The following is a 16,819-nucleotide window of genomic DNA, read 5'->3' as shown; positions in this document are numbered from 1 at the left end:
TAATGCTGTGAACAAACTTTGGTACATCACGGGTGATGAAGGTTGTGGTCAAGTTTCATCGAAATTGTGCGTATGTAGTTTTGGAAAAGAGAGCAAATACCAACTCTGAGGGGCTCAAACACTCCACAGACCCCCCCCCCCCCACTTGACCCTGATTTATTTTAAATGTAATAAACAAACTTTGGTACATCAAGGGTGAAGAAGGTTGTGTGATCAAGTTTCAATGAAATTGTGTGTGTAGTTCCGGTGAAAAGACAAAATCCCTCTTTTGGGAGGGGTCAACCCCACCCCTCCCCCCCCCCCCGTAATGAGTGCAGATTTTGATGCAGTCAATAAACCTTCATTAGGCATCAGATATGCGTTTTGTGTGCTTTGTGTGCACACAAAAATGACAAGTTTTTTTACGGACTTACGGACTGACTGACAGACTGACTCACACTGCCCGATCACATAAGCTCACTGGAATAAAGTCTAGGTGAGCTAATAATTCAGTATTTCAACTGGAAGAACGGTGGTTTGCAGTCAAAATTAATCGAGGTTGGGAACATACCTAATGAAATTGCCGAAACGATTGCTCATTATGTATGTAAAGGAAACTTGTCAAGTGTCCTCTTTTTTGGAGTGTCCCTCTCCCAGGGTGTCTTCTTTTTTGAAAGTTTAAATACAGTGCCTTCAGAAAGTATTGACACCCCTCGACTTTTGTCACATTACAGCCTGAATTTGAAATGGATTAAATTTCAATTTTTATCACCGATCTACACAAGATACCGCGTAATGATAAAGTGAAAACATGTTTTTTCGAAATTTATACAAATTAATTAAAAATGAAATGCAGAAATATCTCATGTACACAAGTATTCAACCCACTGAGTCAAAACTTTGTCGAGGAGCCTTTGGCAGTGATGAGAGCTTCGAGTCTTTTTGGGTATGTCTGTATCAGCTTTGCACATCTGGATTTGGGAATTTTCTCCCATTCTTCTTCGCAGGTTTGCTCAAACTCTGTCAAGTTGGATGGGGAGCATCAGTGAACAGCAATCTTCAAGTCTTTCCACAGATTCTCATTGGGATTCAAGTCTGGGTTTTGGCTGGGCCACTCAAGGGCTTTCATGTTCTTGTTCTTAAGCCATTCCAGTGTTGCTTTGGCTGTGTGCTTGGGGTCATTGTCCTGTTGGATCGTAAATCTAAACCACAGTCTAAGGTCTTTTGCACTCTGAAGCAGGTTCTCCTCAAGGATTTGCCTGTATTTGGCTCCATTCATTGTTCCCTCTATCCTTACAAGTCCCCCAGTCCTTGCCACTGAAAAGCATCCCCGTAAGCATGATGCTGCCACCGCCATGCTTCACGGTAGGGATGGTGTTAGATGGGTGATGAGCTGTGCTCGGTTTTCGCCACAAGTAGCGCTTTGAATTCAAGCTAAAGAGTTCAATTTTCATCTCATCAGACCACAGAATATTTTCCTCATGCACTTGAGTGGCTTCCGTCTGGCCACTCTCCCAAAAAGCCAAGATTTGTGAAGTGCTACAGAGACTGTTGTCTTTCTGGCAGGTTCTCCCATCTCAGCCAAGGAACTCTATAGTTTTGTCAGAGTGGTCATTGGGTTCTTGGTCACCTCCCTGATCAACGTCCTTCTTGCCTGGTTGCTCAGTTTGGTCAGATAGACAGCTCGAGGAAGAGTCTAGCTAGTTCTATATTCTTTATATTTCCTTATGATGGAGCTCACTGTGCTCTTGGGAACTCTCAAAAACTCTACAAATTGTTCTGTACCCTGCCCCAAATCTATGGCTCCTCACAATTCTACCTCAGAGTTCTAAGGACAATTCCTTTGGACTTCATGGTGGAGTTTCTGCTCGGACATGCACTGTCAACTGTGGGACCTCATATAGAAAGGTGTGTTTCTGTATAAATCATGTCCAATCAAGTGACGTGGCCACAGGTGAACTCCAATCAAGTTGTCAAGACATCTCAAGGATGATCAAAGTAAATTGGATGCACCTGAGCTCAATTTGGAGTGTCATAGAAAAGGGGTTGAATGCTTATTGATGCGAGACATTTCAGCTTTTCATTTTTAATTAAATTGCAAAAATTTCTAAAACATGTTTTCTGTTTGTCATTATGGGGTGTTTTGCGTCGATCAGTGACTAAAAATTTTAATTTAACCTATTATAAATTCAGGCTGTAACAACAAAATGTGACAAAAGTCGAGGGGTGTGAATAACTTTCTGAAGACACTGCATGGTAATCCTAAGTTATAGCAAACTGATATGAGGAAGCAGCTCATTCCAAATTCATTACATGGCATACACTTCCAGAGTTCAACTCATCAGTAAAATGCACACAAAACACAAAATAATTCATTATTCCAAGAAATTGATTTGCAATCAGCTCACCACATTGCCATTGCAGCATCATTTGAGCTTCTGACTCCTTCAGTTTAAACTCGAGGTTTGGGTCAGCTGTCAGGAAGTGAGCACCGATGACATCCGCACCAAAGTCACCATAAGTCACGACACTTGAATCGAGCTCACTATTGCGCATAACTTCTTCAAAATCACTGGAAGTAACTCCAGTTCCGAGTCCAGCATCTATGATCCCAAGGCCAATATCATCGGTTTCAATGCTTGCCAGATCAATATCATCCACAAGGTCGTCTGATGCCATCTTCTTTACCTTACAGGAAAAACCTAAGAAATCACAGGAGGGAGGGGAAAGTTGAGAGCCAACAGTTATAATAACTAGTCTAACTAATAATATTTTTTTATAAAGCATTGCAGTGAAGTCTGATCCAAATAATTTTAAAGCAATATATGTATTTGTATATTGTAATCAGTAAAAAATAGTGTGGTAGATAAAAACATTAGAAAGGAAATAACTTGCACCAAAAACTTTAACATTTTCACACTGACGCTGACGCAGACGCTCACGCTCACGCCGGGGGTATCGCTATAGCTCTCTATTCTTCGAACAGGCGAGCTAAAAACTCAGCACACGACAATCAAAAGCATAGAAACCAAGGAAAGCTTGGTACAAAGTGATCTATAAATCATAATAAGTGTGTGTGTGTGTGTGTGTGTGTGTGTGTGTGTGTGTGTGTGTGTGTGTGTGTGTGTGTGTGTGTGTGTGTGTGTGTGTGTGTGTGTGCGCGCGCGCGCGCGTGCCAGTGCGTGCCAGTGCGTGCCAGTGCGTGCCAGTGCGTGTCAGTGCGTGCCAGTGCGTGTCAGTGCGTGTCAGTGCGTGTCAGTGCGTGTCAGTGCGTGTCAGTGCGTGTCAGTGCGTGTCCTCCATAACTCAAAACCCTGAAACTTTGCATGCACACTAAGAAAACTCCGAGGAAGTGAATGAGTGAAAATTAGGTGTTTGGGTTCATTAAAACACCCCTTTTGAAGATAATTAACAGCTAACCTTCATGAAAGGCTTATCCTTGGTCAGCCAAATTTCACCTCGCAGAGGTCTTCGCCGCCATTTTAATTTGGCCGACCAAAAATGCCTTACCAGCTTCGAAGCACAATATCATCTCATGGATAAATTAAAGTATATAATTGAAATATAATTTCGGATTTGAGGATCTGATCTGGTGGTCTAAATAAGGGTCAAAATGTGGAGTAAGGGTCATCTGAAAATGCTAAGAAATTGCCAATCTATATATCATGGAACTAGTGTATATGATTATGTATGTATGAATGCATGTATGTATGTATGTGTGCTCTTCACCCATTGGCTGAACAGCTGACCTGACGTTGCCCACAATTGTAACCTGAAATACTTAATCAAAAGTACTGAGAGGACCCAAATACCTCAAAGACCGAAACAACCCCAAGGAACCAAGAAAAAAAACCAAGGACCCAAAACACTGAAAAGACCCCGAAGACCCAATGGACCCCAAAGACCCAAAATACCCTGAAGACCCTTAAAAACCGTACAGTCAACGATACTACTTGCAGTCTTGTGCTGCACAGGAAACTAGAAGACAAAACCCCTATGTTTCGTATATTATTGTAATAATATTTTAATTAGTTTACTCTTTGCAAATTTACATTCAATTATTTTTTTGTCAGGAACGCATTCCCCATTTAATACACTGGAACACCCAATCCCTAGGGAAGCGACAGGAAGGGTCATGTTGTTATCCTCTATAGGGTGTATAGATTACAGTAGGTTCTTCAAGATTTCTTTCAGTTTCATGTTGAACAGCAGTATATGTGACTGTTTGAAAAGGTAATCATACGTGATTGTGGTGTATAAAATTTTACTTCTGGGAGAACTCTTCTTCTTTTTCCTCATTTTCAAGACCCACGGAACGCCACGATAAGCTATTTATACAGGTTAACATGGCATTTGTTCAAGGAGGAATAACCCCTTGGGGATAGGGGATATTATTACATCATAGTGATCATATATGACCTCTGCCATATTTGACCTCTGCCACCGAAGGTGAAGTTTGTGTGCACGATATCTCAAAAAGTTGTAGACGGATTGGACGAAACTTAGTGGACACATTGGATGTGTGAACACAACGAATGATTCAATTTTGGTAAAGATCTGAATCCGAATCCGACAACTAGAAATTTTAAAGTGAATCTTCACAATTGAGAGAAAGGGCCAAAAACATAGAAAGCTAGATATTTCAAAAATGTATTCGGCCAGAAACGTTCTTGTGGATCAGGCATTGCGTGGCGGAGGTATGCGTTCGACCGAGTGCCCTTGTAGTTAGTATTAATATTGTTTTGTAATAATATTAATATCATGCTGTTACCATTCGTATTATTAGTTTTATTATTAGAAGCGGCCTTGGAAAAACGTCATGATAAGCTATCTTAACACGGACTTCACCCAAAGCAGAACACTTCCTTGGGGAGGTAGGGGAAAATGCAGTCGCTACAACCTCAATCATGTGACCCTTAGTCCTTCGTGCTGAGATAGTTTAGTTGAGAATGGATAAGTAATGACCGAATGTATCTTGGCCAAAAAACCGTCAGACAGACGGACACAAAATGGCATATTTGAGTACGATTTAAAAGTCAATGGGATTTTGAAGTTCGATTCACATCATATTGATTTAAACTATATTTTCCATGAACACATCGATGACTTAAGCCTGGTGTTGGCTACGCGGTTAGGGTGGCTGGCTTGGGATCATAGAGTCTTGAGTTTGAGCCCCTTTTGGCCGTTGAATTAGTACCAGGTGGGGTTGAGGTCGTCATCTTTCCGAGGTCGGCGAAATGAGCACCAGTGTACTGGTAACAGGCCAATAGGGGAATAGTCACGCCCCCAACGAAATGATGCAACCAGCAGCCACAGGCTGCACACAAAAAAGAAGAGGAAGAAGACGAAGAAGGATGACAAATAGGGTAGTGCCTGTCTATAGATATATGCACACAGTGTACAAATGCATGTGTATATATTACGTAAGCGTGGAGAACTTCTCTGGATTAAAGAATTAAGCACTGTTTGCACATACAAATTAAATAAAAGAATTGATATACACAAACATCATAATGGGTTAAATACAATCGCCTCTGCTTTAAACATGGACAAAAATGTCACCACAACAAACCGTAAATGAGTGGTTAGATCTTCACAAATGAAATATCTGCAGGTTACATGACAGCAGTGGAATCGAGATGAAGACTTAAAAACAACTGAAAGATGTTTGGCAAATCGTAAATGGAAGCGGATGATCAAGAGGACCTCCCAATCCAACACACAGAAGCAATTCTGGGCATGATTGACCATTGAATGTAGAAAGAGAAATCTGAAGAAGTTAATCGTAGAAAAGATAACGACATCATCAAAATTATGTTTGATCAGAAAGGGGAGGAAATGATCAATGTCGAAGAGGCTCTGCTCCAGAGCTCAATGTCTCCTTTGGGATACAAAGCAGCGATGCCACTTTGTCATGAGCCTGTTCAGAGTACTCTGTTAACTTTTGTTTCCCATTAGTGGGACGATCCACCGTTTTCTTTGAATGTAGTTCAATGGGGAACAATCAAAAGTTGTGAAACTCATATTCAAGTCCTCCTGAACAAGCTCCAACTCTGCTTCAGAAGTCCCAGGTTCGTCCTCAATCTCTGTTATCGATGATTCTGACGCATCACATAGAGGGACACATGCAGAGGTCTTGTCCTCAATCTCGGTTGTTGATAATTCGGGTGCATCACTTGGAAGGACAAGTAGAGTAGTCTCTATAGCTTTTTTGCGACATGAGATGCACAGCATTTCTCTGGGCTTGACATATTTTCCACACCTCAAGAGATCCCTTGCTAATGCCACACTGGCTGGTTTCAAAGAACCTGGAAAATAAAAAAATGGGTATGTTCATGATGGGTGTCATTTCCAAAATGCAGCCATTTCAATGACATAAAATCTACCCAACCAATGTAAGATAATGCTGAGTGGGAGCCAAGTTTATTGGACACATCGCTGTTAACACACCATAATTGTGGATACCTTTGTTATCTTCATTCAGCTCAACGATGTGCCGAAAGATCATAGATGAGTCAAAAGGATACAAAACATTCACATACCTTTGTTCAATGCCACTCTCCGTTTCTTGCCAGATTTGTGGATCAAAAATGGATCGCAGCATTTTGATTGCCGAGCTTCGAATTTCGACGTTGAGAAAGAGTCACGGTGATGCAGACAAGCAGTTGCATCTTCGACTTCAAATTGGGCTGTTTTCAAACTACTTCTCCACAACAACAGTTCTTGTTCATCCCCAGAAAGATGTGCTGTTCTGATCAAGCCCCATTTACGGACATGATCCTTTTTATGGCAGGCTGATTGCAGGGAGATACCAACAGTACAATTTCCAAGCTTGGCCCTCGCAGCCAATCTGCTGACCACTCAACATCGACTTGACTTGTCCAAAACTGAGAGACAAAGGTCTCACAGTGACTATTATTACAATAATAATAAATAAATTTTAAGAGTAAATTATTGTTTATTGATAAAGGTATGATGCATATTGCCTGGAGAGTCTGATGAAATACTCTAAAGTCAGGTCAGGTCAGGTATGGGAGAATAAGCTGGAGCAGCGCGTCGCTTCATCTACTTTCAGCTGGTACTCCATGGGCCTGAGTCTGGCCACCCCCCAGGCAGATACCTGACCCATCCCCACCTCCTTGAAATGCCGGTCAACCTGCTGCAACCACGAGGCACGTGGTCAGACCATTGGCTTCCTCCACTCACGAGACTCCCTCGCTGAGAGAACCTGGTGAGCAGGATCAGCGTCAGGAAAACGAGCCACATGTCCATACAGCCGCAGCTGACGCTCACGGACTACGCAGGTAACAAATCTCATTTGAGTCTCTCTCAGCAACCGCTCGTTGGACACAAAGTCAGACCAGTGATAGCCAAGGATTCTCCGAAGAGAGCCGGTACCAAAGGAATTATGTCTCTATCTCAGATCCCTGGTCAGAGTCCAAGTTTCACATCTGTAAAGCAAGAATGGAAGCACCAAACACCTGAAGACTCGAACTTTCGTCCTCCCGCACAGGTACCAAGAGCACCACACCCCATGAACCAGTGAATCCATGACTCCCCAGGCCCGACCCAGACGTCGATTGACCTCTGACTCGCAGCCAGCATAGACATGAATATCACTGCCAAGGTAAGTGAATCTCTCCATGACCTCAACATCCTCGCCACAAACAGGTACAGACACGATAACAGCATCCAAGATGTCATTGAAAGCTTGTTCACCACATTAAAAAACAATCAAGGTCTAAGGGGATCGATGGGGACGTGGGTGGGGGAGGATAGGGGGAGTTAAAGTGAGTGTAGGTTTGACCCACCAAAATAGGTACACATTTGCCTTCTTCTCTGCAACTACACACACAATTTCAATGAAACTTGACCACAACCATTGATCATCATCCGTGATGTACGAACATTTGTTCAAGGCATTACAAATAAAAAACAGGGTCTGTGGGAATTTCGGGGGGAGTCTTGTTGTTCTACTCCTCGTCCCTTTATAAGAGGTGAGGTCCGATGGCGCAAAGCTTCTGCCCGGCCTTGACCACGATACTCCTCCACGTCCCTCTGTCCTCAGCCAACTCGCTTCACTCTCCCACCACCTGCAACTTACTGATATCCCCACGCACACAATTATCCCATCTCACCCGCGGTTTACCTCTTTTCCTCCAGCCTTGCTCCCTCGATCTATTCACTCTCTTTGCCATTCTCTCATCCCCTATCTGCACCAAGTGTCCAGCCCATCTCAACTGACATTTCACCAATCTCCCCATCAAACTCATCTGCACACCAATCTACTCACTTAGTTCATCCATCATCCTTCTCTCCACCCTCTTCACTCCTACAATCGTACTGACCCAGTTGTTCTCGCAAACCCGCAGCTTCTATTATTGTCTCTCCGTCAGTGCCGCCATTTCTAGGCCATAAAGGTAGTCCGACGTTACACACGACATCAGAACCTTCCCTTTCAATTTCCTTGATATCTTTCTGTCTGCCATCACTCCCTCCTGAATCCTCCTTTGCACCCCTGCCTCAGCCTCAACATCCCCGGTCACTGTCCCCTCCCCCCACCAGGTACTCAAACATATTGCCCTGTCTGATCTCCTTTTCCTCCAACCCGATATTCATGTATTTTCTCTGCCACCTGACCCACATCACCTTCGTCTTCTCCATACTCATCTTCAGCCTATGCTTCACAAAAGCTTCCTTCCACTCTCCTAATACTTCCTGCATTCCCTGCCCACTCCACCACAACAGCCAGATCATCCACAAACAACATCCTCCCCATACTACTGCTCAAGCCACCTTCCTGCTTACCAGCTCCATCACAATGATAGACATGAGGAGGCTGAGAGCGCTTCCCTGCATCAAACCAATGTTGACACTGAACTCCTCAGACATCCCAGGACAAACCAAAACTCTTCCTTTCGTTCCCTTGTACATCCCTTCCACCAACTTCACTTCTGCTTCCAGCACTCCCATTCATTTCTCTTGGGACAGTGTCGCCGGCCTCCTCCAGGTCCACAAATCCCAATGCCATCTCACCTTGCACCTCCAACCTCTTCTCCACCAGCTGTTTCAGGGTGAACATCCCATCCGTCATCTCCCAACAGTTTCTAAACCACTGCTGCTCTTCTCCGATCTCCACACTCTTCCTTATCCACCCATCCAGAATCCTCTCCAGCACCTTCATTACATGACCCAGGAGCGTAATGCTCCCGTACATCTCCGGATCTTGAACATGGTGCTTCCCTTTTCCCATATTGGCACAATTAACCTGTCTTCCAATCCTCCGGAATTGAACCCTCGCTGCACAGGAGGGGAAGGAGGTGGGGAGGGAGAGCTTTTGTATTTGCCTTTTTCTCCGAAACTACACACACAATTTCGATGAAACTCCACCACAACCTTCATCACCCTTGATGTATCAAAGTATGTTCACAGCATTAAAAATAATAATAACAATAAAATAAATTGGGTATTAGGTGCTGTACTTGGACACGGACTCGACTTTTCAGGACCCGGACTCGGACTTCGCCTGATTCCGGCTCAAGTCTAGTAGAAATATAAAAAGTAAAAGGTTGTTGGACCATCCTTTCCACATTCTACATCCTTTCCAACCATTTAACATGATAAATCATACTAAATTAGCAAAGGAGCAGTGAAAATATCGACAAAATACATTTTCTAAACTGAAAGGGCACTCGGTAGAGCGCATACCTCCGCCACGCAATGCCCGATCCACGAGAACATATTGGGCCCATTACATTTTTGAAATACCATGCTATTTTTCGTTTTGGCCCGATCTCTCATTGCTGAAGAATCACTTAAAAAATTATCACGTCCGGATCTGGATTCAGATCTCCACCAAAATTGAACCAATTTGTCCTTGCCACACACCCAATGTGTCCACCATGTTTTGTCTGAATCCGTCCACGACTTTTATCGATTAAATAAGCGATCTAATCATCTAAAATATGGTCAGAATCAGTTTCCTCAAAAGAAAGTAACAAAAAATGTCTTTTAAAGTTAAAATAAAACAAAATTTTTTTTTTCAAATTTCCTCCTGCTCATGCGGAGTTTCTCATCTCTGTGTGAAGTTTCCCGCCTTTCTTTGTGACGTAAAACTTCAAAGTGAAACATCTTTATTTTAAAAAAAAAATCAGAGACATGAAAGCCAATATGCAAGATCATAATTAATCTCTTGTTGCCAAAAATATAATTTGTTCTTTTCATGTTTGATCAAAGGATGTTTTTATCATTTTCTTTTAAAGTGGTGCTTAATAACTTGTTTTCAATGTGTATTTTTGTTATTTTTAACCTCTTGAAAGCACTGAAATATCATTTTTATTATCTGTTACCGTTAATATACAAGTCTCCCATCTCTCCGATACATTAACCAAAAATGGAACATTCATTTACTTTTTCTTTTTTTACTTTTTACTTTTTCGATGTCAAAACCATCCATAGCCGAATGTTTACATGTTTAATTAAATCTATTAATTGATTTATTTAAAAGGCCCAACAATACCCAACATGATCAAGGCAGCAGGAATCAAGCTCTTTCCATTTTAAATTATTATCGTTCTTTATTATCATCTCGGTTTTTGAGCAAACTACAGCAAGAGTGCGAAAACAAATATGAGCCAACAATGAGCAAAGTACATGACGATTGAACTACAACAAGAATGAACTATAACAAGAATGAGCCAACAATGAGCAAAGTACCTGAAGATTGAACAACAGCAAGAATGAGCAAACATTGAACAAAGCACAGCAAGAATGAGCTAACAATGAGCAAAGTACAGCAAGAGAGCGACATAAAGAATGAGCAAAATAGTGAGCAAAGTACAGCAAGAATGATCAAACAACAGCAAGAATGAGCAAAGAACAGCATGATTGAGCAAAACTACAGCAACAATGAGAAAACTACAGGAATAATGACCAATCGTCTAGAATGTCATTGTATGCTGCAGCGTTAAGATTTCCCTTCACTGGAACTAAGGGGCCTCGCTCGAACCATGGAAAACATCCCGAGACCATTGTTCCTCCTCCACCAAACTTTACAGTTGGCACAATGCATTGGGGCAGGTAGGTTCTCCTGGCATCCCCCAAACCCAGATTCGTCCGTCGGACTGCCAGATGGTGAAGCGTGATTCATCACTCCAGAGAACACGTTTCCACTGCTCCATGCCCAATGGCAGTGAGCTTTCCACCACTCCAGCCGACGCTTGGCATTGCACATGGTGATCTTCGGCTTGTGTGCGGCTGCTCGGCCATGGAAACCCCTTTCATGAAGCTCTCAATGAACAGTGCTTGTGCTGACGTTGCTTCCAGAGTAAGTTTGGAACTCGGTAATGAGTGTTACAACCGACAACAGACGATTTTTCTGTGCTACGTGCTTCAGCACTCGGCAGTCCCATTCTGTGAGCTTGTGTGCCTTACCACTTCATGGCTGAGCAGTTGTTGCTCCGAGACGTTTCTACTTCACAATAACAGCCCTTAGAGTTGACCGGGGCAGCTGTAGCAGGGCAGAGATTTGACAAACTGACTTGTTGGAAAGGTGGCATCCTATGACGGTGCCACGTTGAAAGTTACTAAGCTCTTTAGTACGGCCCATTTTACTGTTAATGTTTGTCTATGGAGATTGCATGGCTGTGGACTTGATCATATACACCTGTCAGCAATGGGTATGGCTGAAATAGCAGAATCCACTAATTAAAAGGGGGTGTCCACATACTTTTGGCCATGTAGTGTGTGCACACATATATATGTATGCATCTATATAAATATATATATATATATATATATAGATATATATATATATGAGGTGTGTTCAAAAAGTATCCAACCTTAATTTTTCGTGCGTAAACAAATGAAGCTGGGGAGGCGTGGTTTGGTGCACGTATGTAGGCGATCCTAATTCGTGTGCGTGAATATTTTCCCGCCTGCAGAAGCTGTCAGTCGCCGACAGACCGCCAATGAGTGAGGAAGTGTAAGTGAGCGCCGTTGGATTTTCGTTTTTGACAAAATGGCGGAAAAACTTGAACAACGCTACTGCATCAAATTTTGTGTAAAGCTTGGCGATTCCCAAGTGGAAACGATCCGCAAGATTCAACAGGCCTTCGGGAACGAAGCAAGGGGCACCACACAGATAAAAGAGTGGTACGACCGCTTCAAAGATGGTCGCACATCAGTGGAAAGTGAAGCACGTTCTGGTAGGCCCTCAACATCCAGAAATGAGATAGTCATTGACCAAGTGAGGACCCTGCTGATGCAGGATCGTCGAATAACGATCAGAGAACTTGCAGACGAGGCGGGCGTCAGCATTGGATCCGTTCATTCCATTGTGACTGAGGATTTGGGCTTAAGGAGAATCTCAGCGAAGTTCGTGCCAAAGCTGCTAACGATCGAGCAGAAGCAACTCCGTTTGGAGATCGCACAGGACATGCTGGAGACTGTGAACAGCGATCCCAACTTCTTCAACACAGTGATCACTGGCGATGAGACCTGGGTTTATGGGTACGACCCAGAAACCAAGTTCCAGTCATTACAATGGAAGCATCCAACATCCCCGAGGCCAAAAAAAGCAAGTAAGGTCCGCAGCAATATCAAAGTCATGCTGACCGTCTTCTTTGACTCCAGTGGCGTGGTTTATCACAAGTACGCACCACACGGCACAACCATCACCAAGGAGTACTACCAAGAGGTACTGCGTTGCCTTCGTGACGCTGTGCGACGCAAACGGCCGGACCTGTGGGCAGCGGTCAATTGGCAGCTCCATCACGATAACGCACCTGCCCACTCTTCACATTTGATAGAGTTTCCTGGCCAAACACAACACACCTGTGCTTCGTCAGGCTCCCTACTCTCCCGACATGGCTCCGTGTGACTTCTGGCTTTTCCCCAAGCTGAAAATGCCCCTGAAAGGCACCAGATTTCAGTCCAGAGAAGACATCATGCGGAATGCGATGGACCAGCTGCGCGCCATCCCAAAATAGGCGTTCCAGCGCTGCTTCCGACAGTGGCAAAACCGTTGGGAGAAGTGTGTGGCAGCCCAAGGGGACTACTTTGAAGGAGATCAGTGTAAGTTTGTTTTATCTGGATACGAGTATTTTTTATGAACAAAGGTTGGATACTTTTTGAACACACCTTGTATATATCATATGTGTCATTGAAACATGTTGCATGTTAATATGGTGATGTAAAATAGACATTTTTTTTTCACAATTCATGAAACCAGTTCTCGTTACAAGCACAACTCACATACGGTAGTGCTTTAATTCTAACAGCAGGATTTAGTTTTGATTTGCTCTAGACTATATCACAAGATGAAACAAGGATCCCCCATGAGGATGTGATGACAAATCCTGGTTTAATTATTTCACAATATCAGTTCATCGTGTTCGCTATTTTCCTGTTTCATATCGACCCGAGTACAGCAGAATGCACACCCCTGATATCAATCACTATGTGTAATCCATTTCATGTTACTTGTGTTCATAGTTATGTCTTGCAAGCAGGACGACTCGGCGATGCGACATCGTGGGGTTCGACACACGTGTAATAGATTGTAGCGTCGTGCCAGGAGTTCAAAGTGTCATGCTTCATTCAACAGCTGTATGCCTAACACAGACAATGGCAGCCATAAACATAGATGAAACACAAACGGTGGAAAAGAGGCATGTGGGCACCATCGACTGCACATTATGCCTCAAATGCCAAAAACAGGTGACTGTGGACACTTGGTAAAAGAACATGCATCTCAATGTTATGAAGAAGTTTTAGATTCCATAAAGCAGAGTGCCACCTACTGCCACATCAACAACATCCCTGTCAATGAAATAGTTCAAAACATATGTTCTGATGACCTTGACCAAAAGAGATCTACATGGCACAAGGATTGCTTCAAGACAACAACAAATAAAACACATGTCCAACGTGCAAGTGTTCGATACCAAAAACATTTATCAACTGGCATTGTCCCGTCTGCAGCATCCAAGGGACGACCAATCGGCGCTGGTCATGCAAGTACATCTCGCTTCGTGCAAGATCGTCGTGCTAACAGCTTGAGCTCGGTGGACAATGCCGTTGTTCACTTCCCTCAATTTAGGTAGTACGACTTTCCCATGCAGACCTGTCTGCCAGTCTCTATCTCTCTCAACCCCTGAATGACTCCATGTGTTTTAAGGCTAGATAAGTAGGTTTTGGGCATTATTGTGTTGCTTGTATTTATTTGCCCTTGAATATGAAATTATTGTTTCATTCTCATTATTTATTGAAACTGCTGAAGCATTTGCGTGCACAAGTCATGAGCCCATCCTCTGGGAGGATACCAAGACGGTTTGGGAACAGCGTGCCCTTTCAATGTGGCATGAGACAAATCCAAACCACCTGTACTCACAGAATAGTCTGCCCCATGGGGAACCTCGTGCAGACTCAGGGTAATTAAATAAACCAGCCTGCTCCACCATTAGGCAGATGGTCTCGCTCTAAATTACGATAGCGGAGCGGGCATTGAGAATTCCCTGCAATTTAAATGATTGGCATGTACAAGCTGTTAGGTGGAGAGCGTGGTTTTGTAGCTTTTATACATATACACATATATATATATATATATATATATATATATATATATATATATATATATATATATATATATATATATAGTTACTTTAAGGGGGGGTCGGGGTGATCGAATAGAAAAAGGTATTTGATGGTATCTAGTACATAACACTCATTCTAACCACTCACTGATGTACCGACTGACTGACTGACTGACTGACCAATATTAAAGATCGGTACCTTCCAGGTGACAGAAAGCCAAAATTTTGCGTGCCGACAGACGTTGAAGCCGACACAGTGGGAGGGGGGGGGGATCACAGAACCATTGGAAAGTGCCCACAAATGAAAAAAATTAATGCAGGTGAGCAACCTGAGAGAATGGTGAAGCACAGTAATTTTGCATGCCCACTGATATCAAAGCCGATACACTGGGAAGAAAAAAAGAATTCACAGAACCGTCATCCTTAAATGAAAATAAATATAAATAAATGCAGGTGAGCAACCCGAGACAATGGGGAAACAGTAATTTGCTTGCGTGCCAACGGACATAGAAGCCAATACACCAAGAAAAAAAAAATTAAAAAAAAAACAGAACCGTCGGAACGCATCCATAAATGAAACTATAAATAAATGAGAAAAAAAAATGCAGGTGACAAAAAAAAAGAGAAAAACAAATGGAGGTACAAAGTGTGTATCCATGCCAAATAAATAAATAAATAACAAATCCTCCAGCGCACAACACTGCCAGAGTGCCTTTGAAACCCGGCGATGCCGCCGTGCAGCACACCGAGTCGGAAATGGGAGGTAGCTGTGTACAATAATTGATTGATTAATTGCATAATTAAAATAAATAAATAATAATCATAAAATAATTCATTTCTCAATCAATTGCCGAATAGCATACCGAAACCACCACCGTTTCATCCAAATCTGTAACTTTTTGAAAATCAAGTAATTCATTGAAAAATGAATAATCAATTGATCAACTGATTAATCAATAAATCAAAAATACCTTTGATAATCAAATCACGATTTCACTGTCATGTCCAATTATCAGCTTCCGAGCTCAAAATGTGCATGAAATATTGCCCAGATGAGAAAGAAAATAAATAATTCAAAAATAAATCAGTAATATTAATTAATTGATCAAATAATTGAGTCATCAAAAAAATAAAAATACTATTTCTGCCAAAGCACATCTTCACTTTTGTTCCCAAATTTCAGCGTCCTAATCCAAAGGACGGCTGAGATATTGCCAGGACAAACAAACAAATGAAATTTCTCGTCGAGCAAGGAATTGCCGGAATAACTTTGTCATATCTCCATGATCTCTAAAAAAACAAATAGACCAGTTGCCAGGTTGAGTACCTTGTTGTTGCGAGAAGTGTATTGTTTTTTCATGGTTTCGTACTCGCATGGGTCGATAGAAAAAAAATTTAGCTTAGTTGCCGGAGTGGCAACCTTGGGGAACTCTGATAATTTGCATAGATCCAAGATGGCCTCCTCGGACGGAGGTGGAAAATAACTTTTCAACCAATCAACCTACAATCACATGTGATACATTTTTTTCCGTATAATTTTCAGGTGAGGAATCGATTTCTGAGGCCAGTTGTGTGGTTCGGGGTCAAATGTCAAGTTCAATGGCATTTTTGGCCTATTGAGGGGTTTAAAACTTTTTGACCCCTGCAACAACTGCAGATCACTCCTACTCGATAGTTGATGAACGATCCCATGGATTCTAATCTCGCCTCTTCTTCTTTTCAGAGAAACGTATGATGGCTGACTCAAGGTGTCTTCTCCCAGTGTGTCACGGAGAAGAAACGAAATTCACCGAGATCGGGATCAAGAAGCTCATCTCGTGCGCCAAATCCCGTGGAGATGGGGACCTGCAGGCGAAGCTACAGAACATTATTGATGGTGGTGGAGATGTGGCAAGCATAGCCTGCCACAAAGGTTGCTACTGTACTTATACATCAAAAGAGAAAATTGAGAGAGTGAGAAAGTCACAGAAAAGAAAGGCTGAAGATGAGGGTGTAAGGACAACTACAAGGTCTCATACTAAGGTCGCTGACAAAGGTGTGTTTGAGTACAAACGTGATTGTATGTTCTGTAGTGAGGAATGTTTACCCATTGATGATAGACACCCAGAAAGATGGGACCGCATCGTGAGTGTATGACCGAAGAACGTTTTGACACAGAACGTAACCCACTCCCAACTCTGAAAGATATGCTCCTTGATGTTGCTGAGCAGCGTAATGATGATGTCGCGAGAAGGGTCAAGATGCAC

General features: G+C 42.6%; 1 protein-coding gene across 5 annotated transcripts in view; it reads right to left on the bottom strand.

Moving 5' to 3' along the window:
* The window catches only part of LOC147022551 (zinc finger protein 462-like), a 322,942-nt gene that overhangs the window by 292,658 nt on the left and 13,465 nt on the right, over positions 1-16,819 (bottom strand). For all 5 annotated transcript variants that reach the window (XM_085887239.1, XM_085887241.1, XM_085887242.1 and 2 more), the window contains exon 2: positions 2,388-2,681. In XM_085887239.1, coding sequence (XP_085743365.1) covers positions 2,388-2,658 — 271 coding nt within the window. In that variant the 5' untranslated portion in view covers positions 2,659-2,681. The remainder of the gene's footprint in view (positions 1-2,387; positions 2,682-16,819) is intronic.

This window comes from Eptatretus burgeri, chromosome 7 (assembly GCF_056783735.1).
Source record: "Eptatretus burgeri isolate ZD-2024b chromosome 7, Ebu_testis_v1, whole genome shotgun sequence".
Taxonomy (NCBI): Eukaryota; Metazoa; Chordata; class Myxini; order Myxiniformes; family Myxinidae; genus Eptatretus; species Eptatretus burgeri.
Note: the sequence above shows the minus strand (reverse complement) of the source record. Positions and strands in the feature narration are given on the sequence as shown.